At 40.5% G+C, this 25,558-nt stretch overlaps 2 protein-coding genes, 1 long non-coding RNA gene and 1 other non-coding gene across 5 annotated transcripts; all 4 read left to right on the top strand.

Moving 5' to 3' along the window:
* Window positions 1-117: 117 nt before the first annotated feature.
* LOC103411724 (probable alpha,alpha-trehalose-phosphate synthase [UDP-forming] 7) lies at window positions 118-4,083 on the top strand. Its single transcript, XM_070805454.1, has 4 exons — window positions 118-359; window positions 921-2,955; window positions 3,135-3,408; window positions 3,517-4,083. Exons 2-4 carry the CDS (start codon window positions 977-979, stop codon window positions 3,826-3,828), a joined length of 2,565 nt encoding a protein of 854 aa, XP_070661555.1. The 5' UTR covers window positions 118-359; window positions 921-976; the 3' UTR covers window positions 3,829-4,083.
* A 416-nt stretch (window positions 4,084-4,499) lies between these two features.
* Window positions 4,500-13,822, top strand: LOC139188244 (uncharacterized). 2 transcript variants are annotated; one of them, XR_011571554.1, is made up of 4 exons: window positions 4,500-5,023; window positions 13,033-13,098; window positions 13,462-13,503; window positions 13,606-13,822. It is a non-coding gene; the product is annotated as an uncharacterized lncRNA (long non-coding RNA). The 2 variants fall into 2 exon arrangements; XR_011571555.1 differs by lacking the exon at window positions 4,500-5,023 and adding an exon at window positions 9,996-12,774.
* A 1,815-nt stretch (window positions 13,823-15,637) lies between these two features.
* LOC114827180 (U2 spliceosomal RNA) lies at window positions 15,638-15,839 on the top strand. Its single transcript, XR_003776403.2, has one exon. It is a non-coding gene; the product is annotated as a U2 spliceosomal RNA (small nuclear RNA).
* Window positions 15,840-24,833: 8,994 nt separating this feature from the next.
* On the top strand, window positions 24,834-25,223 carry LOC139187879 (uncharacterized). The gene has a single exon (XM_070804489.1). The coding sequence runs from the start codon at window positions 24,834-24,836 to the stop codon at window positions 25,221-25,223; it is 390 nt and encodes a 129-aa protein (XP_070660590.1).
* Window positions 25,224-25,558: the final 335 nt, after the last annotated feature.

Raw genomic sequence — 25,558 nt, 5'->3', positions numbered from 1 at the left:
CACCTTCATCGCGTGTTATTGGCTCGCCGCGTGAAATCCCACACTCTCATTGGCTGTCGTGTTGGGCTAGCGGGTGCTCGTATAATTCCTCGTGGATTTGTTCCACGTTTACATGAAGGGCAAGTTAATATTTTCATTAATTGTTTTGCCTTATTAATTTCTGAGATATATACAATTCTCTTAATAATATTCATTAGCCCTAATTATCCCAATACAATTCAGGAATGAAAATTGTAGATGTCAATCGAACACTATGAGATTATGTAAATTCAAAGCAAATCAAACCCCTTGTTCATATATACATTCAAACCCTCTACACACATATCGTTTTGGTTTTAATACTACATAGAGAGACAGAGGTCAGTTTTTCAATCTTCTTCTCCTGATCTCTTTTTTTTTTTATTTTTTATTTTTTTAATGATTAGGGTTTGTGAAGAATTGGGTTATCGTTTATGGACCCTTTTGGGATCTGGGTAGGCTTTAGATTTCATGTTCTTTGTGGTTTACTGCAATTTTGCCTCATTAATCTTGTTGGGGTCCTCTCTGTTTTTGCATTTCATTCGATTTTTGTAAAATGTGGATATGAATTCTGAATGTGGTATCTCAGTGTTTAGGTTTTGTGTTCTTTTGGGAGAAAAGTTGGGTGCTTGAGAAGAATCTGTGGTGTAACGTAACCCATTGAGAGGGAAAAAGAATCTTGGGGATTTTTTGCATCGTCGAGATTAGAATATATGTAGAGGAAACATTCTTGATTTGTCAGCAGATTCTCTTATTTTTGGAATGTGAATCGGTCTTCTTTCCGCTGTTAATTTAGTTGTGTGTTTGATTTTCACTGCATTGATTGGTTTGTAACTTTGTTTATTTCTTTTCTTTTATTGTACTTTTTATTGGAATTTATGTTGTACTGATGTGAAATGCAGATTGTCTGAGAAAAGAGTCTCGTGAGATTATCCATTTATAAACAGAGTTGGAAATAATGTCGCAGTCATACATAAATCTTTTGGATTTGGCATCAGGGAATTTCCCTACCATGGAGGGGAAAAGAAGACGGTTCCCAAGGGTGAACACAGCTCCTGGAAATTTGTCCGATCTTGACGATGATCAAGCTCGTAGTGTGTCGTCTGATCAACCTTCCTCAATTGCTTCCGATCGGGTGATCATTGTAGCTAACCAACTTCCTGTGAAAGCAAAGAGAAGGGAGGATAATAAAGGTTGGACTTTCAGTTGGAATGAGGATTCTTTGCTTTTGCAGCTTAAGGATGGACTGCCAGAAGACATGGAGGTTCTTTATGTTGGCTCGTTGAAGGTTTCCGTTGATCCTAAAGAGCAGGATGATGTGTCACAGGTCTTACTGGAGAGATTCAAATGTGTTCCGACTTTTCTACCCCCTGACATTCTGTCAAAATTCTATGATGGTTTCTGCAAGAGGCATTTATGGCCACTTTTTCATTACATGCTGCCGTTTTCAGCTGATCAAGGAGGCCGATTTGATCGGTCTTTGTGGGAAGCTTACATATCAGCTAATAAGTTGTTTTTTCAAAGAGTGGTTGAGCTTATAAACCCGGATGAAGATTATATCTGGATTCATGATTACCATTTGATGGTGCTGCCAACTTTCCTGAGAAGGCGTTTTAATCGAGTTAGGATGGGCTTTTTCCTTCACAGTCCATTTCCCTCGTCTGAGATATATAGAACTCTTCCTGTAAGAGAAGAAATACTTAAGGCTTTACTCAATGCAGATATTATTGGGTTCCACACCTTTGATTATGCTCGTCATTTTCTGACATGTTGCAGTCGGATGTTGGGCTTGGTATATCAGTCAAAGAGGGGTTACTTAGGATTGGAATATTATGGAAGGAACATCAGGATCAAGATTATGCCAGTTGGGGTTCATATGGGTTGGATAGAATCGGTGATGAAGGTGGCGGATGACGAGAGTAGAGTGAGGGAACTTACACAACAGTTTGAAGGGAAAACAATGTTGCTTGGTATAGATGATATGGACATTTTTAAAGGAATTAATTTGAAAATTCTAGCAATGGAACAGATGCTGAAGCAACATCCAAATTGGCAGGGAAAGGCAGTGCTGGTCCAGATTCTAAACCCTGTGAGAGGTAAAGGGATAGATTTGGAGGAAATACGAGCAGAAATACAAGAAAGCTGCAGGCGGATCAATGCAGAATTTGGTCAACCAGGCTATGAGCCAATAATCATTATTGACAGGCCAGTTTCCATTAACGAGAAGATTTGCTATTACAACATTGCTGAGTGTGTCGTTGTGACAGCCGTTAGAGATGGGATGAACCTTACTCCATATGAATATGTAGTTTGCAGACAAGGAATATCTGGTTCTAATTCGTGTTCAAATTTCGGTGGTCCAAAGAAGAGCATGTTAGTGGTGTCAGAATTTATTGGATGTTCTCCATCACTCAGTGGGGCAATCCGTGTCAATCCATGGAATGTTGAAACAACTGGGGAGGCACTGAATGTGGCGATTTCAGTGCTTGATTCAGAGAAAGAACTGCGACATGAGAAGCATTATCGGTATGTTAGTACACACGATGTGGCTTATTGGTCGCGCAGTTTCTTGCAAGACATGCAGAGAGCTTGTGCAGACCATTTTAAGAGAAGATGTTGGGGAATTGGTTTTGGCTTTGGATTCAGAGTTGTGGCACTTGATCCTAATTTCAGAAAACTTTCAATTGATGCTATTGTTTCGGCTTACAGAGGGGCACAAAATAGGGCCATTCTGTTGGACTACGATGGTACTGTGATGCCCCAGAACTCAATTGACAAGTCCCCTAGTCAGAAGGTAATCTCAATTATGAACACACTTTGTGTGGACCCGAAAAACACAGTTTTCATTGTCACTGGCCGAGGGAGGGAGTGCTTAAGCAAGTGGTTTTCTCCCTGTCAGAGGATGGGAATTGCGGCTGAGCATGGTTACTTCTTAAGGTGTGCCTCTCTCTCTCTCTCTCTCTCTCTCTCTCGTCAAAACTATCTCAAATGTCAGTTAAGTTATAGCTTGTGTTTTTGCTAATGATGGGGAAACTGAAAGATAAATACACTGTGCTTAAAAAAAAAAACTTGAACGTTAATGGAGCTTTCACAACGATCAATATGCTACTTCTCAGATGGTCACAAAATCAGGAATGGGAAACCTGTCTTCAGGGTTTTGAGTTTGGCTGGATGAAGACTGTTGAACCCGTGATGCAATTGTATACGGAGGCTACTGATGGTTCTTCTATTGAAAGAAAGGAAAGTGCTTTGGTTTGGCAATATCGTGACGCAGACCCTGGTTTCGGGTCCTCCCAGGCAAAGGAGATGTTGGATCATCTAGAGAGTGTCTTGGCAAATGAACCTGTTGCTGTCAAGAACGGTCAGTTCATTGTAGAAGTAAAGCCTCAGGTATACGTGTATATAGATTCATCAATCTCTACTTCCGCTTTTCCCTTGCTTTTGCTTTCGTTTCAATCCAACATATATTTTGTTTGTTTCGTTCTTGTATGATTCTAGGGAGTTAGTAAAGGACATGTAGCAGAGAAGATTTTCTCATCAATGGCGGAAAATGGAAAACACGCAGACTTTGTGCTCTGTATTGGCGATGACAGATCCGATGAGGACATGTTTGAGATATTTGGTAACTCGATGCAGAAGAAAGTTCTCTCTCCAAATCCTTCGGTTTTTGCTTGCACGGTTGGGCAAAAGCCTAGCAAGGCTACATATTATTTGGACGATACAGCGGAAGTGACAAACATGCTTGAATCTCTTTCTGAAGCGTTTGAGTCTTTGCCACCCACTGAAGAAGGATACGAAAGCTCTCCGTGAAAGTTTCAATCAAATTCGTTTCGTTTCGTTTGTTTCAATAAGAAAGTTAATACTTTTTGAGACACAGGCATATAGATTAGGCAGGAGGGCATCTTACCATGTTTAGGATATCATGGGATAGTGTATGAAGTTGGTAGATTTTCCTATATTTTGCATGCTTCCCCCTTTCTTTGTACATAAGTTTCTCCTCAGACGGACTGTTGATGATAAAGTTGAAAGAAAATGGGAGCATAATGGTCAATCATCTTCCTCAAACTCTCAAATTAAGCTTTGAAAGTTTAGAGAATCAATTTTAAAATATTGCTCATTGAAGCTAAAAATAATTAAAAAATGCGGCCTTGCCCATCGTTTTAATTATGTTATGGTTAGTATGAGAGCTCAGTTACGCACATGGACAACACATATTGGATGACTATAACATTTAAGTCTTATAAGTGAATAACGAGACATTTTTCGAGGCGCCCTGCACACAAGACAGCTAGAGGTCCTCGCCTATTGCAATTTGACACCTAGAATATCATCTTTTTAAATGACACCATCCTTAAACTTATTTTTTTAAATATTAAAATTATATTATTCCTATACTAAAACCCAAACCTGCGTGCACTGTTCATGGACAGTGCGCAGACGAAAATGCCCTCCAAATATTTGTCTCAGAATGGTTTCTCTCGGCTTTTGTACAGTGAAAGGGTGGTTTTTCCCTTTCGATTCCACTCATCCGTCGTTGCTCCATCTTCTGTTCGATCTTTTTCTTCCTCTTCTTAACTCTTCTACGTCATTCTGCTTTCTGTCATCCAAAAAATCAGATCTCCAAAGCTCTGCTTCCACTACAACTTTTACATTTTTCCTTCCGTCGCTCTCGAACTCCTTCTGGCTATCACATTGCTTCACCAAATCCTCTTAGCATAAAATTAGTTTTCATTATTGTCCTTAAACCCTAATCTCTCTCCTCTATCTCTAAAATTCATCTGAAAAAAGGTATAATGGGTATTGTTTATGTTTGCAGGTTGTACTCGGAGAAGTTTGTGAAGGGCCAATAAGAAAAGGTGGATTGTGTCGATTGTATTTTCTGTCGACAATGATCTCATTGTTTCTAATGTGGGACAAGGTAGGCCAAGAATTGGGCACCCTCTACAGACTGCAATACTACTACTCTTGCTGAGCACCCTTTACAGACTGCAATACTACTATTCTTGTTAAGTATTTTAGTTCCTCTCTACTCTTTCAATCTTCATAACATGCTTTTATCTATCTATCTATCTTTCTTCACATTTATATATTAGAATAGACTTAAACCATTTACTAATTGATTACAGGGCTATTTCCTTTAGCATTTGTTTGTGGAAATGATCCATGTGGTTTCACCGATGAACTTGCATCCTTAGATGATAAGAGGACTTAATGGAGCTTAGTATACAACTCAAAATCCAATAAGCTCTTGGATGTATACTACTTGAAATCAGTTAAAATCTTAGGATTAAAACACTTATGGAATTACTGTCTTTGACATCATAGTATTGAAATCTAGCAAATAACGTCACACACACATACCTTAATACCCGTTAAGGGTAAATCCGTCATTTCACGTCCCCAAATATAAAATCCCGGGACGGGCTATGACAATCTCCCCTCCTTATAGAATTTCGTCCCCGAAATTCCCACAATCAAATAAACCGCTTAATACCCATAGAACAACCTTGGGTATATCTCTCTCATTCGATCTTCTGTTTCCGAGGTAGCTTCTTCTGCCGAATGGTTCCTCCACAATACCTTCACCAAGCTCACCGTCTTGTTCCTTAGAACCTTATCTTTCCAATCCAAGATAGTGACTGGTTCCTCATCATATGTCAAATCCGGATTAATCTCTAGCGGTTGAGAATGGATCACATGAGAAGGATCAGAAATATAATGTCGAAGCATAGAGACGTGGAACACATTATGAACCTTAGATAACTCCGGAGGCAACTCCAACCGGTAGGCAACTTCACAAATTCTTTCAGTGATCACATAAGGTCCAATGTATCTCGGATTTAGCTTTCCTCTTTTTCCAAATCGTACCACACCTCTCCAAGGTGACAATTTCAAAAATACCCAATCGCCCACATTATATACTCGATCAGTGGCATGTCGATCAGCTAAACTCTTCTGTTGATCCTGGGCTGCTTTCAGATTAGACTTAATCACCTGAATATTTTGAGTAGTCTCATCCACAATCTCTGGGCCTTCTAACACTCTTTCACCAACCTCAGACCAACACAATGGTGTACGACACGCCCTACCATAAAGTGCCTCAAATGGTGACATACCAATGCTCGAGTGAAAACTATTATTGTAGGCAAATTCCATCAAGTCCAGACGATCATGCCAGGAATCACCAAATTGTAACACTGAAGATCTCAGCATATCCTCCAACGTCTGGATCGTCCTCTTTGATTGCCCATCAGTTTGAGGATGATAAGCAGTACTATATAGCAAATTCGTACCAAGAGCTTCCTGAAAAACTACCCAAAATTTAGAAGTAAATCTTGGGTCTCGATCAGAAATAATATTCACTGGAACTCCATGATACTTCACAATCTTCGTAATGAACAACTTAGCCAATTTATTCAGAGGATACTTTTCCCTCACTGGAATGAAGTGCGCTGACTTGGTAAGTTGATCCACAATCATCCAAATACCATCAAATCCATTTCGTGTACGAGGAAGCTTATACACGAAATCCATGGTTATATTTTCCCATTTCCACTGGGGAACTGGAAGTGGCTGCATTCGCCCAAAAGGCTTCTTTCTTTCTGCTTTGACTTGCTGGCAAATAATACATCTACTCACATACTCAGCAATTTCCCTTTTCATACTCGGCCAATAATAAAATGGTCGAATGGTATGGTACATTTTTGTTCCTCCTGGGTGCATCGCATAAGCTGAACAATGCGCTTCATCCAAAATTTCCTTCTTTAATTCCTCATTATTCGGAACATACATTCTGTTTTCCTGCATAAGCATGCCATCTGATTCTCGAATCTTGAGGTCTTTCTTTTTCCCTTCATTTCTTAATTGAACCATTTCTTGAATTTCTTCATCCACCACCTGAGCTTCGAGTATACGATCCACCAAAATTGGCCTGACTTGAAAACTAGCAAGAAAAGCTTGGCTTCCATCTTCCAACTCCAACTTTACTCTAGTTGCCCTCAGTTCAGCAAGAAGGGGAACACGACAAGCATATAAGGCATTGAGTCTACCTTGAGGTTTCCTACTCAGTGCATCAGCTACCACATTAGCACGACCCGGATGATACTCAATAGTGCAGTCATAATCACTCAGCAATTCCATCCACCTTTGCTGACGAAGATTAAGATCATGTTGAGTAAATAGATACTGAAGACTCTTGTGATCAATGAAGATCTTACACTTCTCACCATATAGATAATGCCTCCAAATCTTCAAAGCAAAGACAATGGCTGCCAATTCAAGATCGTGAGTAGGATAATTCCTTTCATGATTTTTCAACTGTCGAGAAGCATAAGCAATCACTCTATTATGCTGCATCAAAACGCATCCCAAACCATTCAAGGAAGCATCACAGTAAATCTCAAAATTACCGCTATCATCAGGAAGTACCAATACTGGAGCATGAGTGAGGCAATATTTCAATTGCTCGAAACTCCGCTCACAATTCTCATCCCACTCAAATTTAACATCCTTCCTGGTCAACTTCGTTAACGGCAAAGCAATCATAGAAAAATCCTGAACAAGCCGTCGATAATAACTTGCCAAACCAAGAAAACTTCATACCTCAGTGACGGTTCGAGGTTGCTCTCAGTTCTCCACTGCTGATATCTTTTGAGGGTCTACTTGAATTCCTTGAGCGGATACAACATGCCCCAAAAATGCCACTTCAGTAAACCAAAACTGACATTTACTGAACTTGACATACAACTGATGTTCCCTCAATTTCTTTAATACCAAGTTAAGGTGCCGGATATGATCTGCTTTAGATTTAGAGTATACCAGAATATCATCAATAAAAACAATGACAAATTTATCAAGATATTGCTGGAATACCTCATTCATCAACCTCATGAAAGCTGCAGGTGCATTGGTCAACCCAAATGGCATAACTAAAAATTCATAATGTCCGTAACGGGTTCGGAAAACCGTCTTAGGTACATCTTCATCTTTAATCTTCAACTGATAATAACCAGATCTCAAGTCAATATTAGAGAATACACACGCACCTTTCAGCTGGTCAAACAAATCATCGATGCGAGGCAATGGATAACGGTTTTTAATCGTTACCCGGTTCAATTGCCTATAATCAATACACAATCTCAGAGTTCCATCTTTTTTCCTCACAAATAATACCGGAGCTCCCCAAGGTGACGAACTAGGTTGAATGAAACCTTTATCAAGTAATTCTTGCAACTGAACTTTCAATTTTCTCAACTCAGCAGGAGACATTCTATAAGGAGTTAGAGATATAGGGTCAGTACCTGGAAGCAAATCGATAGAGAATTCCACATCTCTGTCTGGCGGCAACCCCGGCAAATCATCAGGAAATACATCAGGATAATGTCTGACCACACCAACTTCTCCTATACTGGTAGGAACAACATCATTTAACACCACATGTGCTAAATATCCTTGGCAACCCTTCGATAATAACTTCCTTGCTCTTATGGCAGAAATAACACCATGTCTCACCCCACTTCTTTCACCCACAAAAGTAACCTCGGGTAGTCCAGGACGATAAAAAGTAACTGATTTCCCATAACAATCAATATGGACACGATTATAATGCAACCAATCTGCTCTAAGAATCACATCAAAATCCACAATATCTAATAGAATAAGATCAGCTAGCATAACTACGCCCTCTACCATCACTGGACACCCAAGATACACACTATCAATATAACATTTATCTCCTCTAGGCATGGCAAACTCTAAATCAAATCCTAGAGGCGACGGGTGAGGTTAAGTCATTTGAGCAAACGTATGAGAAATCACAGAATGCGTAGCACCACAATCAATTAAAACTCTAGCAAAATGACCAAGAACATTTAACGTACCCATGATCAAATCGGGATGGTTCTGAGCATCTTGAAATGAGATGTGATTAACACGCCCCTGAGCTTGCTGTCGTCCACCACGACCTCTACTGCCTTGATTACCTCGCCCCTAGGGAGTACGTCCCTGGCCTGACTGACTAGGTTGCCTAGATGATCCTGCACCACCAGTAGCAACTTCCCCCTGACGGGGCTGACCTCCTTGATGCCACTGAGATCCACCAGCTGGCATGGATGAATAAGAAGAATAACCCCCAAAGTCCTGAGAATACCCTGTCTGAGAATAAGGCTCCTGGGGATACTGATAAGGTTCGGAAGCATACGGAGCAGCATCCCCCTGGTAGTGGTAGGCACCACCACGACCCGACTGGCCATAACTGCCTGGTCCAAAACTCTGCTGAATCGGCGCTGGAGGTGGCATAGTGGTCTGCTGAGGTCTCTGTTGACCCTGGGGACAGTGAGAAGCCCGATGTCCCGTTTGCCCACAAGTATAACAAGCACCACCACCTCTCCTGCACTCACCATGATGACGAAAATTACAACGATGGCACCACGGAGCGCCAGAACCACCAGCACCACCAGAATCCCTCTGCCTCTGAAACCTGGGTCCACTAGAAAATCTTCCACCACCTCTCCTCGGGCCAGTAATACTATATCCACCACTAGAAGAACTCGAACTCGCCCCACTCTTCTTAAAATTCTGCGTCTTGCGAGGTCCCGGAATAGAGATACCTTTACCTCTATCATCCTTCTTTTGACCATCATTCTTGTCCTCGTCATCCTCACTCTCACTGGGAAGATTATCGGAGTCTTCCATCCTAACCAAAATCTCGAAAAACTCATGATAATCGGCGCAGGGAAGTGCACTGGAAAAAGTCCGCCACTTTCTCTTAGTTCCTAACTTGAAACGTCGAAGCATCTCCACCTGATTACCAGCTGTATCAGGGTCATAACGAGACAAATCAGTAAACTTTCTGTAGTACTCATGAGCTGACATATTCTTCTGTTTCAATCGAGTAAGCTCTTGCTTTTTACGATCAATGTATTCTGGAGGGATAAATCTCTTCATAAAGTTCTCTTTGAATACTTTCCAGTCAGCAGCCGTCTCAGGTGACATGTACCTAGTCTGATTTTCCCACCAAGCTGTTAGCTCACGGCCCAAAAACCAGGTAGTGGTCTCAACCCACCTATCAGCAGCAAAGTTCCCCTGACTTTGCATCACCTGAAACGTCTTCTCAATATGGTCTAGCCATTTCTCTGCCCCCTCGTGACCTTCATTACCCATAAAACGATCCAATTTCAAATTGTACATGGTCTCCAGGGGTGTCCTCTGAGGAGGGGGAGGAGGACGAATTGCATTCTGTAAAGCCTGGGCCATTGCTTCCCCTAACTGAGTAATATCAGGGAAATTAGGTTCAGAAGTACGGCGGGATTCCCTACGTTCCCTACGAGGTGGCATAATTCTGACAAAAAACATCAAAAGATCATTAGAGCATTAACAATTATACAGGACTGCAACCTAGGCTCTGATACCAAACTGACACACCCCGATCCTAGAATCAAGGCGTGCTGGCCGTCACGTGAGTGAGACGTAGCCAAAAGTGCGACACGGAAGCAAGATATAACAGAAATATGAAGGAATTTAAACCAACCACTAGCAGCATAACCTACTAGCATCAAAGAGAGAGTTATAAAGTAAAACACACGAATTCAGAGCGTAGGTCTAAGTGCAGTCAAGTAGGACCATAATTAAAGTACAACACCCGCAGGTGAGTCCTACATGCAGTACTTCTGTCAGAATGCCGAAAAAGACCTCGTGAGCCACCAACTGCTAACTAGAACCTGGAGAGGCGCAAAACAAAGGTGAGTGGGTCAGTAAAACCAAATATTTTCCAAAAACATTTTATTTAAAACGTTTCTAACCCCTCACCGTAAAACCTGTATACTTTCCTAGAAAAATAGTATATAAACATATATATATACATAAATCATCAAAAGTCAGTTTACCATCTATCAACATAACATCTCAAAAAGAATATGCCATGCCATGCCAAAATATAATATGAATGCATCAATATAACTTAGGTGCAATAATAAATCAACCGGAGACCCTGCAGTGGTCCTGCACGGCTGATTCTATAGCTCAATATCCCATCAAGCCGGAGTCACCAACTGTGACCTGTACGGCCCTGCCGGAGTCACCAACTGTGACCTGTACGGCACTATACTGCACATAAGTCGGAACTACCTATGATAGTCTGTACGACTAAAATGGTGAAATAATACGCTCTAGTGCTTCTCTCATCAATCATCTGTGCACATAATCTAAAGTCACCCACCAGTCGGAACCCCTCTAATGGTCTGTACGACTGGCATGTCGGAACCACCTCTAGTGGTCTGTACGACATCCACCTACTTGGATCTAAGGCGAGCGTGCGGTGTGGTGAATACTATAAGCACTAATACCAAAGGTGCAGTTTATGAGCTCTCAACGTAATTCACATAAAATAAATCGTCTGAATAATGTAAAGACTCACCTGTGCGTCCACCGCGTCGATTCACATATATACTCATCAATTATCAATTTAAATATCTCAACAATTGCATGCATGGCAATTTAAATCATATTTTCATATAAACGCATTTTCTGGGAAAACAGTAGTATATAGGTAATACGAAAACAAAACTGCCCACTCACTGATAAGTTGATGGGTCGTAACCCTCGTGACGTCCCTGGATGCGCTCGTCCTCCGGATAAGTGTCACCTATATGCGAAACAACTATAAAAACGTTAATTTAAACACATGACCAACAATTCGAAATAACTTCTCATACGATGCTCAATTTGGGTATATGAATATACCACATCGACCTACTCGACGTCACGGACGTCGAGAAATTTTTAGATAAATTTTTGGAGGCCGCACGAGCCCCCACGCACCGGGACAAGCACGGGGACACGCGCCCCCACGCGCATCATCCCTAACCTCGGCTTGCCGGACTGAACTTTCCGGCGGCCGGTTTCCGGCCAACTTGAAACTCATTGTTCTCCTTCGTTTCTCAACCATTTTCTTCGTATTTTATATCAATTTGAAGCCCCAAACATGTAGAATCACGATACACTACTTTTAAGCTCCAAAAAATAACTAAATCTCACCGGAAAATTCCAAGCAAAACCGGCCAAACTCGAACCTAGTGATTCCGACGTCCAAAACCTTCAAACGAAGCACTCCGAGCTTCCTTGGGACCTCACTAAGCTCACTATAAGCTTAGAATTCCCTGAAACACAACATTTCACGTGTGCATGAACAGTGACAAAAAATGAGGGTTCGGGTTTCACGTTATTTCGAAGGTTTCACCATCTAAAATTAGTACCATTCAACTCAGGACGACGAATGGATGAAGAATCTTACCTCAATAGCTTCGATCCGCTGAGTTTTGGAGGGTTTTGGGTGAGGTCCGTACGATATGGGTGCGAGAGAGAGAGAGAATCGTGAGGGAGGAGAGAGACAGAGTGATACGGGAAGAGGGAGAGAACAAGAAGTGTGTGAGGTGTCCACACTAAATCCTCACCATCCATCCAATTCCCTAACCACATAATTCCAAAACCAAGTTTTAATCCCAAAACTTATAATAAGTTAAACCAAATAACGTCACACACACATACCTTAATACCCGCTAAGGGTAAATCAGTCATTTCACGTCCCCAAATATAAAATCCCGGGACGGGCTGTGACATCTGCCCCACTTAATCAGTATTCACCGGCTGCTACATCGATGAAGAATCTCTCCAAAATCTTTTTTTTTTTAACAAACGCCAGCTAACTGTACCGCCTTGTTGTTTTGCCTTCGTCTTTCAATTTCGAAATTCCAATTTAAGGTATGAAACAGGGGCTTAAATTGGGTTAGGGTTTTGTTCGATTTTAATTTCATTTTTTGGTTTTTGTTTCAAATTTTGGCTTCAATCTCTTTAATTTGATTCTAATGAAAGAAGAAAATCATTCTCATTTTTTTCATGAATATGTTGCATTTCTTTAAAGCATTATTTGATTTTTTATTGTGACTTCAACATTCTGGATCTCTATATGCCTTTTTATTATATTATTGCTAATTGTACCTGATAATATTTGGTGTGCAGAATTTCGAATTTTGTTGAGGGGGCTTAATGTTACCGTTGATGAAGTATGTGAAGCGCTTTTGGAAGGTAAATATTGATATTCAATTATTGCTTATTGCATTTTGTCCAATTTTTGTTGGAAAATTTCTGAATTAGGTGTGTGCTTGACTCGAAGAAGTCTTAGGACATTGCAATTCTTGCTTATTGCATTTTGTCCAGTTTGGAAGGTAATTTGTGATTGTGTAGCGATGTATTGAAAAGCAATTTGTTTAGTTCGTTAGTAGAATTTCGTTGTTTATGTATTTCCAAAATACTTGGTATAATTGATAATTAAGGTTTAAATGTCATAAGGTTCCATTTGTTTAGGATAGACAAATAAGAAGGAATTGAAGAAGTGGGTTTGGGTTAGTGTATAGGACTGAAACAGAATTGTACTTGCTGTTATTGCAGGGAAATGAAACAGAATTGTACCTTCTGCGAAATTATCAAGTGGTAGCAATTTGCAGATTCTCTAAACTTTTGAGTAATTTCATTTCCTGTTTTATATGTCTTTTTGTAATTTTCTGAAAATAGTTGTTTTGTTGCCAAAAACAGGGCTATGCTCCAATCTGTTTAAGACTTGAAGATTTCTATATTTCCCCGCTTTATCTTCAAATTCAGGTATTTGCTATTGATTTGATTGCGTTGTATTTCTTGATTTGAATGAAATGGATGCATCTGGTCCTCCAATTAAACATGAATTCCATGGAGTCCCATAGACTTAATCATGATTGATAATTTTGTTAAATATTTTTAAATTTTTGACTGATCATGATTGATTCAATAGACCTACTATAAGTAACAAAACCCAGTTTGAAATAACAAAACTCTAATACCACATCAGAATATGAGCCTCTAACCCACAACTAGTTGGCATAAGTGGAGATCTTTTTTCAATGTGGGACGAGCTACAAATGGATCCCTATTAACATTCAGGAGATGTGGTAAGAAGTAATGAATTTAACAATATAAGTACATGAAATAAAAACTTTGGTTTCACTAAGTCGTAAATTTGTTTATGGTATCCTAGAGTCAGGTTATTCACATGAGCGACATTACCATGTAACAACATGCATATAACATGGTTCTGATACCACAAATTAATTTGAGAGCTTAACCAAACACCGGTAACCGTAAAATGAAGAAAATATGTGTTTAAACCACTATTCAAAACTACCATTTTGCGATTTGGGAAAAATGAACTCGTTGCTGGGCAGTGGGCAGGTTCATCATCAATCATCAGCCTCCTATACTAATAAAGTTTCCCTTAAATTCTTCAAGAAGAACGATTCCAAAGCTATAGAAATAAACTTTCACTGTGACTAGTACCTATCTCGATTCCAGGTTGAGGTGATTTTTTGGTTGGATCGAATTGGAAACAAGTATTCTAGTGCTAAATAAAAAAGTGTTAAAATTAAACTTTAGTTTCAATTTTGAAATATTCGGATTATCGGAATTTATTGATATTTTTTGAATCGGGTTTAACTCGAGATTTTCATACTACAATTTGAATTTCCTGCATAGCCTACCTAGGTGGACATAAGTGGCCTAACGGCCTAGATGGGTCTAGGCAGACTGGGTGTTTTTGTGACCTTTTTTGCTTATTTTGTTTATTTAATAAAATGACTTACATTTTGTTTATTTCCTGCCTAGCTTACATTTTGTTTATTTTGTTGCGATTCTCACTTATATAGAAATTAGATAACTTCTATTTTACATTTTATATTTTCAATAAATTGTACGTACATATTGATATATAACTTTTATTTTACATATTATATAACACTTATTATATATTTGTTCCTCATATTTTTAATATGTTTTAGTACTATATATATATATATATTTTTTTTTTTTAATGTTTTAGTACTTTATAGTTTATATATCATTCTATTTTTAAATTTATGTTTTCCAATACAATTATATATTTTTTAAGTATAAGTAGAAACTTAATATATTATATAATAAAGTTAATTAAAAGAAAAAAAAACTAGGCCCCACCCCCTCCCCCCCCGGCCTAACACCTTTTAGAACCTTGAGTTTCAATCCAACTTGCACCCCTAAGTCTAGGGCACAATATTGGAGAGTTCCTCCAATTTGGGCTCACATCTCTTCCAATCAGCTTGGAAAACCAAAAAATAATTAAAATATGGAGATACTTTGGCGTTGAAAATTTCCAATTTTTATTCAAAGGTATGTAGCATGGAGTGATACGGGAAATGAATGGTTGAGATTGAAAATAAAATATTTAAATAGTTGTGAAAATCAAATCTAACGGCTAAATTAATACATGTAGCATTCATGCTACATAAGTTGAAACAAAGCCGAACATTTTAGAGAGAATGCTTTGTAGTTCTATAAAGTCTTTTGAGTGTAGACAGAGTATATGTTCTTTCCTCCTCCCTCCAATTTGGTCGTCCTTACTCCTTAGTATCACAGAGGATACAATTACAAATGTATGGGCACGATGACATTTAAGAAAATGTCATAGAAATACAAGTTTCATATACCACATCGGCCGTATGGGAGAGGTATTTTAATGAAGGGGCATATAAAAACAGAAGCCAAACATAAGAAAAAGCATTCCTTACCTTTTCGGCCTTTTGGCTAAGATCAAGTGTAGTATCTGTTTTTATCAGTTTAATAGTTTAATATTTGATATGTGAATCAATGGTTTACATGATATTAAATTAATTATTTTAAGGAAGAGTGCATTACAATAGCTTGCTATTAGGGCTCTTGAGTGTCACCCAAGCATTGCACTACAGCATGGGCATGGCGCGCGCAACCTACCAAAATCTAGTTTTAAAACTTGATATTTGCTAATGACACTGATCTGGTTTAAGATTATTTAAGTTTTTGCTTTGAAACTAATAATCATACAAATCCATGGTGAATGGTAAATTTTTATTTATTTTTCCAAGGTGAATGGTAAATTCTCTGTATTCTTTCATCTATCAACGAAACCTCATATAAATTAGACAATACTTGGTAAAACTTTAATTTTTCTTTTAAACGAATCTATCTTGTATGAATTTAACTATGAAATACAACCAGAAGCAATACACAATAAACATACTGGGAGCCAAACTGGACCGAGATGATCGATATATACGAGCCGAACAAACTACACATCAGGCTTGGTCATGCAATTACTTTTGTAGTTCTACTCTCTTTCCACAAGTGGGTAGAAATAGCTGAGATTGAAAGAACTAAACCCTGAATAGAATGCTCCCTCCCTTCAAGGCTTCAACCCCAACCAGCTAGTGATTACAATCCATGAACAATACATCAAATAAAAAAAATCAGGTGGTTCTTCAAACCAAATTTTGCTTGGCACAATGTGGGACAAATCAATAAGTTATCACCAGAGCAATAAATAGACCAACACAAATAGAAACAAGTAAACCTATTGTTGGAAATGTGCCCTAAAGCCAATCATATGATGATACTTTACAAACGTTTCATATATTAAACTAATCTAGTTTAATATAAAGGGCAAAGATTATTGTTTAAAGCCGTCTCATATAAACGTTATATGTTTAAACGATAAGTCCAAGGAACATGTAATTGGGAGAATGTGACCTAAAGAAGTTAGATTCATGAGACCATTCTCTTTTGTATACATATCCTAAACGTTCATGATCATAGGATTGCCAATTGGGCATTGACAGTCCGTTAAGATCAGTACGTGCTATGTCTTCTCTTAGAGAGAGTGACTAGTTTCAAGTCATTGGTGTGATTGACACCAAGACAAGCATGTAGGTGCTCAATAGAGAATGAGTCCACTGAATGTGATCAACAAGGAGTTTTTATACTCATGTCACATGAGAACCCATGGTTGGGGTAATGCAAAGTAGTCATTTGACCTGAAGCATCATAGTTGTCTTATGGTTAGGTCCTTAATCTTTGACTATGTCAAAGTCACTCCGTTAGAGGGTGTCCACAACATAGTTGGGGTTAAGCCACTTAGCCATGGAGGCAAGTGAATGCACAACAAGGGATCTCTAACCTTCAAACCGTTTGAGGGAGAATTCTCTATGATATGATTAAGAATCTCTGGCCAGAGTATGAATAAGATTTAGGAAGTCATTCCAAATCACGTTCAAGGTAATCATATAAGTAAGAGAATCACATTGGATAGTAGACATGAATAAACTATCAAAACAAACAATGTGGTCAAGAGTATTGTATTAGAGAAAGACCGTATTGCATTGTAATCCCAAACTGAATAGGTTATCCACCTCTTCTGATTAGTTTGGGTAGCCATGACATATTGCTAGGTGTCACTCATGATTTGTGGAAGCCCTAAAGGTGTATAATCACTAAAGGAAGAATTGAAAGTAAGTTTCAATTCACAATCGATTTGAAGAGTTCTAATCAACCACTGCCTCGCTAAAAGGAACCTTATGGATCGTACACCGTGTAAGGTAGAGATTGAAGAAACAACAGAGATGAGTAGGGGTAATTAAATGGTTTAATTATTTATGGCTAGGATTAATTAATATGTTAATTAATCAAACGAATAAGTTCGTTTTAGTTTTTGAGTAATTAGTGGACCTCAAGGCCCATTGGGTTTAAAACTGTCAAGCCCATTAACTTAAGTTGTATGACAACTTAATGAATAAAGACTCAAAAGGGCCCAAATAGCCCAAAGCCCTTAGAAGGCTAGCCATATTATGAATGAAAGTTTTTGGTTCTTTTTGTCACTTAAGTGAAGTGACTATATAAAGGACTTTATAGCCAAAATTCATTAGGGTTCTCTCTTGAGGAAATTGGAGAGAACAAAAGCTGTCTTTTTCTCTCTAGGAGGCCGGCCCCCTTAGAGGGGTATCAATCATCCTCCAAGGTCACTCATCTCTTCTTCAAGTCCCTCATTGGTGTGGAAACTTAGAGGTTCCCTTTCTTGGGAACTTGGAGAATCCATTCAACCATCCTCCTCCAAGAAATCCATGGAGCTAAGAAGTAAGGAATGAAGGCCCTCTCTCTTGGGTGATTAGCCTTTGCTTATGCAAAGAGGTGCTTCAAAGGTATAAAAGTTTCTCAACTCTTTTCTTTAAGATTTGAGTTGAATCTTGGTTCACCACAACTACTAAGCCTTGAATTTCATGGGTAAAGTTTTGTTTTTGAGTGCACACAAGCATGATTCCTCCTTTAATTGTTAATTGTATGCATAGATGTTGCTCAAACGAGCTTGTTTTTACAAATTTTTCCTTCACCTATATATTCATACGGTAATGCTTGGGACACATATATAATGATGTGACAGTTGATGGTTGGATTTATTTTTAATGATTTAAATAAGGAATTCAAATATCAACTGCCGCATCATATGATCTACAAATTACGGTGTATATATATGGGAGGCATATTTGTGCTGAGTCCCCAATTATATGGGAGAGGTGACACCAAATTTGAATCTGTCAATCTGAATTTTAGTGTTCTTTCAATGTTAAATTGTTGATATCAATAATATGTAGATGAAACTTGAAGATACTCCAATTCAGACCTTTACTACCAACATGAAATGAAGGAGATTCCTTGTGAATTTCACAAATTACAAAACCTATCATAGTAAGGTAATTATCCCTAGCTCATTGAAAATAAATAAACCAAAAAAGTTAGTGTTGATTATACCGCCTCTGATTTTGTCATGGTATTAGGAGCCAGGTTATTTACATGGGCAATGCATACTGTGTAACAACATGCCAATTACATGACTCTAATACCACAACAAAATTAGAGCAAACTATACGAGTTATACATCAGTAGAGAAGTCATATTTATAAACTAGCATGCAATACTCATATTGTACGACGTGGGAGAAATCAACTGCTTGTGTTTGGATCAAAACTTGAAACTTTGGGCTCAAGAAAGGAGTTGGCCCAAAAGGAGGCCCGAAAGGGAGATAGCCGAAGCCCAGTCGAAGCCCAGAAAGCAGGGAAAGGCATTTTCTGACTTGGTGCAGCTCATGAAGACCACTTGCTTACCTACCCAAAAGCCAAGTGGTGTAGACTGGTCAGCTACACAGCCCATAAAGCACTTTATGGTGGCATTACATGTAAAATAGCTGATGAGTCATCACCCTCAAATCGCATTCGGGCAAAGCTGCTGCTACCAAAGGCCAAGCCGAGTTGTCTATATAAGAAGAAAGAAAATCCAAGATTAAAGACACTCAATCAAACAAACAAATGCAAGCACAAACTCTGCTCAAAGCCAGATTTGCCTTCAAAATAAAGCTGTAATCAGCCTTCATCCCTTTCGGGACCAGCCTTCATCCCTCTCGGGATAACCCTCTCTTCAACCCTTTGTAATAGCTCTGCTACCTTGTTAAACCTTGCTGTAGTATCGATTCATCTTTTGTAATCTCTCTCTCTCTACCCCTCTAAGCTTTCAGACCTTTGACAAAACTACAAAGATAGGAACCTGCAAGACGAGCAACCTTACCCGATAAGGTTTAACCTTGCCCGACCTTCTTTGCTTTAGTTTTGTCTTTTCAATATGTTGTATACTTCCAGTTATATGCAAGTTATTTCTAGCAACATGACTATTAAAAAGCTTTCTCAGCACTTGAATCCGATTTGAATATATTGTCAGTGTTCAAACCAGATCCAAGTCCTAAGCCCTCGGGCATGTAAATCTGATCAGTTAAAAGTCCTTGGCCTCAAGGCATAAAAAAGAACTTTATGTGGACTTAACCCATCCATGATAGTCCTTGATAAACGAGAAGTCCGAAGTTACTTGGGGTGCAAGTAATCAACCTACCTTCTAGTTTTCTTTCTATTATGTCATGATTATCATAGAACGCTTGAGCATGGAATGGATTCTAATGGAAAGCCTCAAGGCCTACACCTAAGGCCCCACAAAGGCATCCATTTGGATTCATTCCGTTCGGCGATCTAAAGAGTCTAAGTATAAGAATGAACTCTGATGGGAAGCCTCAAGGCCTACACCTAAGGCCCCACAAAGGCACCTATTTGGGTTCATTCTACTTCTTGGATTCGGGTAATCAAAAGTATAATAGTTAGAAAACTCCTACAACCACGAGAACAAATATGATGCGTTCGAGCACTGGTTTAGTTATTTATGGGAAGCCTCAAGGCCTACACCTAAGGCCCCACAAAGGCACCTGTTATAACTAACACGGTTTTTTGGATACATACATATATACAACTAAAGCACGACAACCATTTTACATCTGCCATGCTAAAGATGGCAGTGGCACGCCTGAGCACCTAGATGTTAACCTTGATTGTGAGCCTTAAGGCCTACACCTAAGGCCCCACAAAGGCACATCTCAAAGTTAACGCTATCCTTCTCTTTCAGCCTTGCCCGAAGAGTCTTGCCCGACGAGACTTGCCCAACGAGACTTGCCCAACAACGCCCGACAACGAAGCAGAAGCCCGACAGCAGCCCTCAACCGGCGCCATCCTCCAGGGGAGCTGTGTGCTCGTCGGCCAGGAAACATCCCCGACGGAAATTCCTGACACGAACATAGTTTTGGCACGCCTAGTGGGACCCCTTGATCAGAAGATATATGTCAATATGCCAAAAGGTTTACAAACTACGTTACTACAAATGTTGCAAAGGTTGGAGAAAGCTTCCACAGGCTTCAGAGAAGAAACAGACCTGGTTCATCCCGAGGGAAAGAGACTTAAAACAGCCCGCCTGAAGAGCTGGTGGTAGACAAACCTGCAGTTCCCTTTTCAGAAGTCCCTGTAAATATGATCAATATGACATGGGCTGAGAAAGGAAAAGAAAGAATTACAAAGGAACCAGAAGAGAAGAGATTGGCTGAAAAACCTACAGGAGGGGTGATTAAAACACCTGAATATCCCAAAGCAGCCATAATCAATGGGATGGTCATGTGCAGTAAGTGCCAGTGCGAGTGTGAGCTTGAAATTCCCCCGGCTGGAGTACTCATTGACCGTGAACTAATCAGGAGAAAGGAAGAAGACGAGAAGCCCGCGAAAAGATTAAGCAGGCAACGAAAAAAGACACTTCCCGAAGCGTCTTTCAACGACTAGGAGGTGATTCCCAACCCAAAGCTTTGTCAGAGGTATTTCGAAACCATGAAGTTTCTGATGAAGCGGAATACATGGAAGCCAAAATACGAAGGGGTGCAGATCATCCTCAATGTGGCCAGATGGGGAAGGAAATCAAGAAGATTGATAGCATGACCAATCCTGGTAGAAAGGGAAATCCTGCCCACCTCGGGCGAAAATGGTATGTAGTCGGGAAGAACGGACAGCCTGCTAAACCAATAGGAGCCTCTATGGTCAGGAGGGTTCAAAGGCAGCATAAAGCCTACATGAATTCCTTAAAGACCCCCACAACATCTGAAGCCTCCAAAAATCAAAAGCTGGAGAAAACAGCATCTGGAGGAAGTAGTCAGCTCCGTTGGAGAAGTAAGAAAGAGGTGGAAAAAGCCGACAGCAAGATGGAAGGCGAGGGAAATCACGTACCGCAGAGCCAACACCCCGGGAAGTACAGGATCTTGAGGAGAGCTCAAGAAGATCTAATCATGATGCCAACTCCTGGGTGGAAGCCAGGTCCTAACCATGCTGAAACTATTTCATCTGAAAGGAGACCACCTTCTCTGCCATTGGTGGATCCTTTTGGTGAAGTTCCAAAACAAACACTGTATGCGGGCATGATTCAACAGCAACAGGAGGGGGCACCAGAACCATTACTTCCAGCTGATGCGATGGCCTGGTTGGATGAATTTATGGACCAGATTGGGGACAATAAAGAAGGTTCGCCCGAGCCTAATAATTTCCATATCAACATGACATACGTGTTGTCCGCCACGTTTGGTGCCAGACCTGATCAATCCGCTACTATGGAGGGTGATTACTTGACAACTGAGCCAATGATGGCACATGTCAATATAGAGGTAGTTGAAGAAGAAAGCTCGGGCAAGGCTGAATATGCAGAAGCATCCAAAGGCGATCCTCTAAGGATTTACACGGACGAGATGGTGTTTAGCCGCCCGAACAGCTCGTTGGCCAATCATCTGAAACCCATATACGTTACAACTCACCTAGAAGGTGTGCCCTTCAAAAGAATTCTAATTGATGGAGGAGCAGCTGTTAATGTGTTACCAGCCAAGCAGATGAAGAAAATGGGAAGAGGTACGGAGGATCTTATTCCCACAGACCTCACAGTCTCTAGCTTCTCAGGCGCTATCACTAAGACTCATGGAATATTGCCTCTTCTAAAAGGATAATGATGGCATTCTTTGTGGTGGACTGCACCTCTACTTATGGGGCCTTACTCGGAAGAGATTGGATCCACCAAGGTTTGGCTATACCCTCCACTCTTCATCAACAAGTGGCTATCTATCATGAAGCGGGCGTAGAAGGACCAGGCTTTTGGGAGATGGTAGAGGCCGAATCACGGCCATTTCTCCCCACAGCCAATGTTGCAGAAGCAAGTTTCTACAACCCCAATGTAGGAATCTTGAAGTGTTCAGGAGCTGACGAGAACGGCCGCCCTACCAAGGTGACAGCCCAAAAGCTTTTAGAACAAGGAATGCTTCTTACTAGAGAGGAGTGGGATAGACCTTGTATCCTCCCAAATCCCCTACACCATCAATGAGTGGACAAAAGAAGAGAGATCAGGTAATGGTAGTTAGATCCCTGATTAAAAGACTGCTGGTATACGGGAAGGGAAGAAGACAAGAAAGAGAGCTATTGGACAGAGAAGAGCGTGAATGGCATGAGGAAATTTCAACTAGCCAGCATGAAAGCAAGGAGGAATCTTGCAGTGAAGAACTGGATGGGGCTATTCAAATGGCCGAGTGCATATATGATCTAGATGGGCCAGACGACTTGCTCGAGAGCCCGGAGCTGGTCGAATTTTTGTGTACAGAACCGGATAAGCCACCACTAGAAGTCCAGGATCCTCTGGAAGTTATTAATTTAGGATCAAAGGAGGACCCGAGACCAATACAGATCAGTGGTTTATTGGGGGTTGATGATCGAGCAAGGATTGTTTGTCTTCTGCAAGAATTCAAAGACTGCTTTGCTTGGCATTATACCGAGATGCCAGGGTTAGATCCAACCTTGGTAGAACATAGAATGCCCATCAAAGAAGGATATAAACCTGTCAAGCAAGCACCACGAAGGATGTCAAAGGAGATAGAAGAAAAGGTCAAAGAAGAGATTGAGAGGCTAGTGAAAGCTGGCTTTATCAGACCAGCCAAATATGTGGAGTGGTTGGCCAACATCGTACCCGTTTTAAAAGCTGTAACAAAAGCGGTACGATGTTGTGTGGATTACAGAAACATTAACGGCGCTACACCAAAGGATGAGTATCCCATGCCCATGGCCGACTTATCCATAGATGCAGTGGCAAAACATAAAGTCCTATCTTTTATGGACGGGAATGCCGGTTACAATCAGATAAAGATGGCTCCAGAAGATATACATAAAACAGCTTTTAGGTGTCCCGGTCATGTGGGGGCATATGAATATCTGGTCATGCCATTCGGGCTCAAGAACGCTGGTGCAACTTACCAGAGGGCAATGAATGCCATCTTTCATGATCTAATTGGCCAGAGCATGGAGGTATACATTGATGACATAGTGGTAAAGTCCAAAACAGAAGAGCAGCATCTGGAGGATCTCAGACAGACATTAGCAAGGATGAGGATCCACGAATTGAAGATGAATCCAAAGAAGTGTGCGTTTGGAGTAAGAGCAGGCAACTTCTTGGGATTCCTGGTGCATCAAAGAGGTGTAGAAGTGGATAAGAACAAATCTCGGGCAATAATGGAGTCACCTTCACCTACCAACAAGGTGCAACTCCAGAGGTTACTGGGCAAAATCAACTTTTTGAGGAGATTCATTGCTAATCTAGCAGGCAAGATCCAGCCGCTGACTCCTTTACTAAGGTTGAAAGATAAAGAGAAGTTTGAATGGGCACCACCACACCAACAAGCCTTTGACAGCATCAAAGCCTATTTAACTTCTCCACCAGTGTTGGTGCCACCTCAAAGGGGAAACCCCTTGAAGCTGTATATCTCTGCCTCTGAAAAATCAATTGGAAGCTTGCTAGCCCAAAATAATGAGGGCGGGAAGGAGCAGGCAGTGTACTACCTCAGTAGAATCCTGACCGAGGTAGAAACAAGGTATTCCCCGGTAGAGAGATTATGCTTGGCTTTATATTTCACTGCCAGTAAATTAAGGCATTACATGTTACCTTGTCACGTGCACATCATCGCCAAGACAGATGTGATAAAGTACATGTTGTCAAAGCCAATGCTCACAGGAAGGATTGAGAAATGGATTCTAGCTTTATCGGAATTCAGTTTTCAGTACGTACCCCAAAGGGCAGTTAAAGGTCAAGCAATTGCCGACTTCCTGACCGAGCATCAAGAATCTTCAAGTGAGGTGATCAATATCCCTGGAAGCCTAGAAGTTACTAGCATTTGGATCCCGCCGAGAAAAGATATTTCGGGCAAAGAAGACTGGGTCCAGCAAGAGATAAGAAGAGTGGCTGGTCTCTGGATCACTCATTGGAAGTTGTATTTCGATGGATCCCACACTCAGAAGGCTTCAGGAGCAGGAATTGTAATTGTAAACCCTCAGGGAGTTTATCATTATTATTCATTTCTCTTGGATTACCAGGGGAATACTAATAATCGGGCAGAGTATGAGGCCTTAATTATTGGTCTGGAAATCTTGATGGATCTGGGGGCAGAGGAGGTATAGGTCTTTGGAGATTCAGAGTTGGTAATAAACCAGTTAAATGGGGAGTTCAAGTGCAGACATATTACCATGGCGGGGTATTACTTGGCAGCTACGCAATTATTGAATTTCTGGGATTCTGAGATATCGGTCAATCATGTTCCCAGGGAATCCAATTTAGCGGCCAACGAGATGGCACAACTAGCCGCAGGAGTGCCAATACAGGAGAGGAAATATGGGGTAGATGTTGAGATCCAAAGAAGAAACCTCCCTTCCATCTTAGAAAGGGGATTCAGTCTAGATATAATGGTGCTAGAGGCCGAGATAGAAGATTGGAGGTCACCTATTATTCACCATTTGAAGGATCCTTCCTCGCCTACAAGCAAGAAGGATAGACAGCAAGCAACCAAGTATGTCTTATGGGCGAAGAACTTGCTAAGGAAAACTCCAGATGGGTTACTGTTGAAATGCTTGGGCTAAGAAGAATCCATGAGGGTAATGGCCGAAGTACATGAAGGAGTTTGTGGAGCACATCAGGCTGGAACGAAGATGAGATGGTTGCTTAGGAGGTATGGTTATTTCTGGCCCGACATGGAAAAAGATTGTAAGTCTTATGCCCGAGGATGTGAAGAATGTCAGAGGCACGGACCTCTCCAGCATGTGCCCTCAATACCTTTAAATCTAGTGGTCAAGCCTTGGCCCTTCAGAGGATGGGCAATGGATTTCATCGGGCAAATCTATCCAGCTTCTAGCAGAGGGCATACCTTTATAATTATGGCAACGGATTACTTTACCAAGTGGGTGGAAGTATCAGC

Source organism: Malus domestica, chromosome 09 (assembly GCF_042453785.1).
Source record: "Malus domestica chromosome 09, GDT2T_hap1".
Classification (NCBI taxonomy): Eukaryota; Viridiplantae; Streptophyta; class Magnoliopsida; order Rosales; family Rosaceae; genus Malus; species Malus domestica.
The sequence above is the reverse complement of the archived record's forward strand: the minus strand, read 5'-3'. Positions and strand labels throughout refer to the sequence as shown.

Excerpts from the sequence above, each read along its gene's own strand:
- LOC103411724 (XM_070805454.1), top strand. The coding sequence starts at position 977 with ATGTCGCAGTCATACATAAATCTTTTGGATTTGGCATCAGGGAATTTC. Across the intron at positions 2,956-3,134 it reads GAGCATGGTTACTTCTTAAG|ATGGTCACAAAATCAGGAAT; the intron begins GTGTGCCTCTCT and ends GCTACTTCTCAG. Across the intron at positions 3,409-3,516 it reads TTGTAGAAGTAAAGCCTCAG|GGAGTTAGTAAAGGACATGT; the intron begins GTATACGTGTAT and ends GTATGATTCTAG.
- LOC139187879 (XM_070804489.1), top strand. The coding sequence starts at position 24,834 with ATGGCGGGGTATTACTTGGCAGCTACGCAATTATTGAATTTCTGGGAT.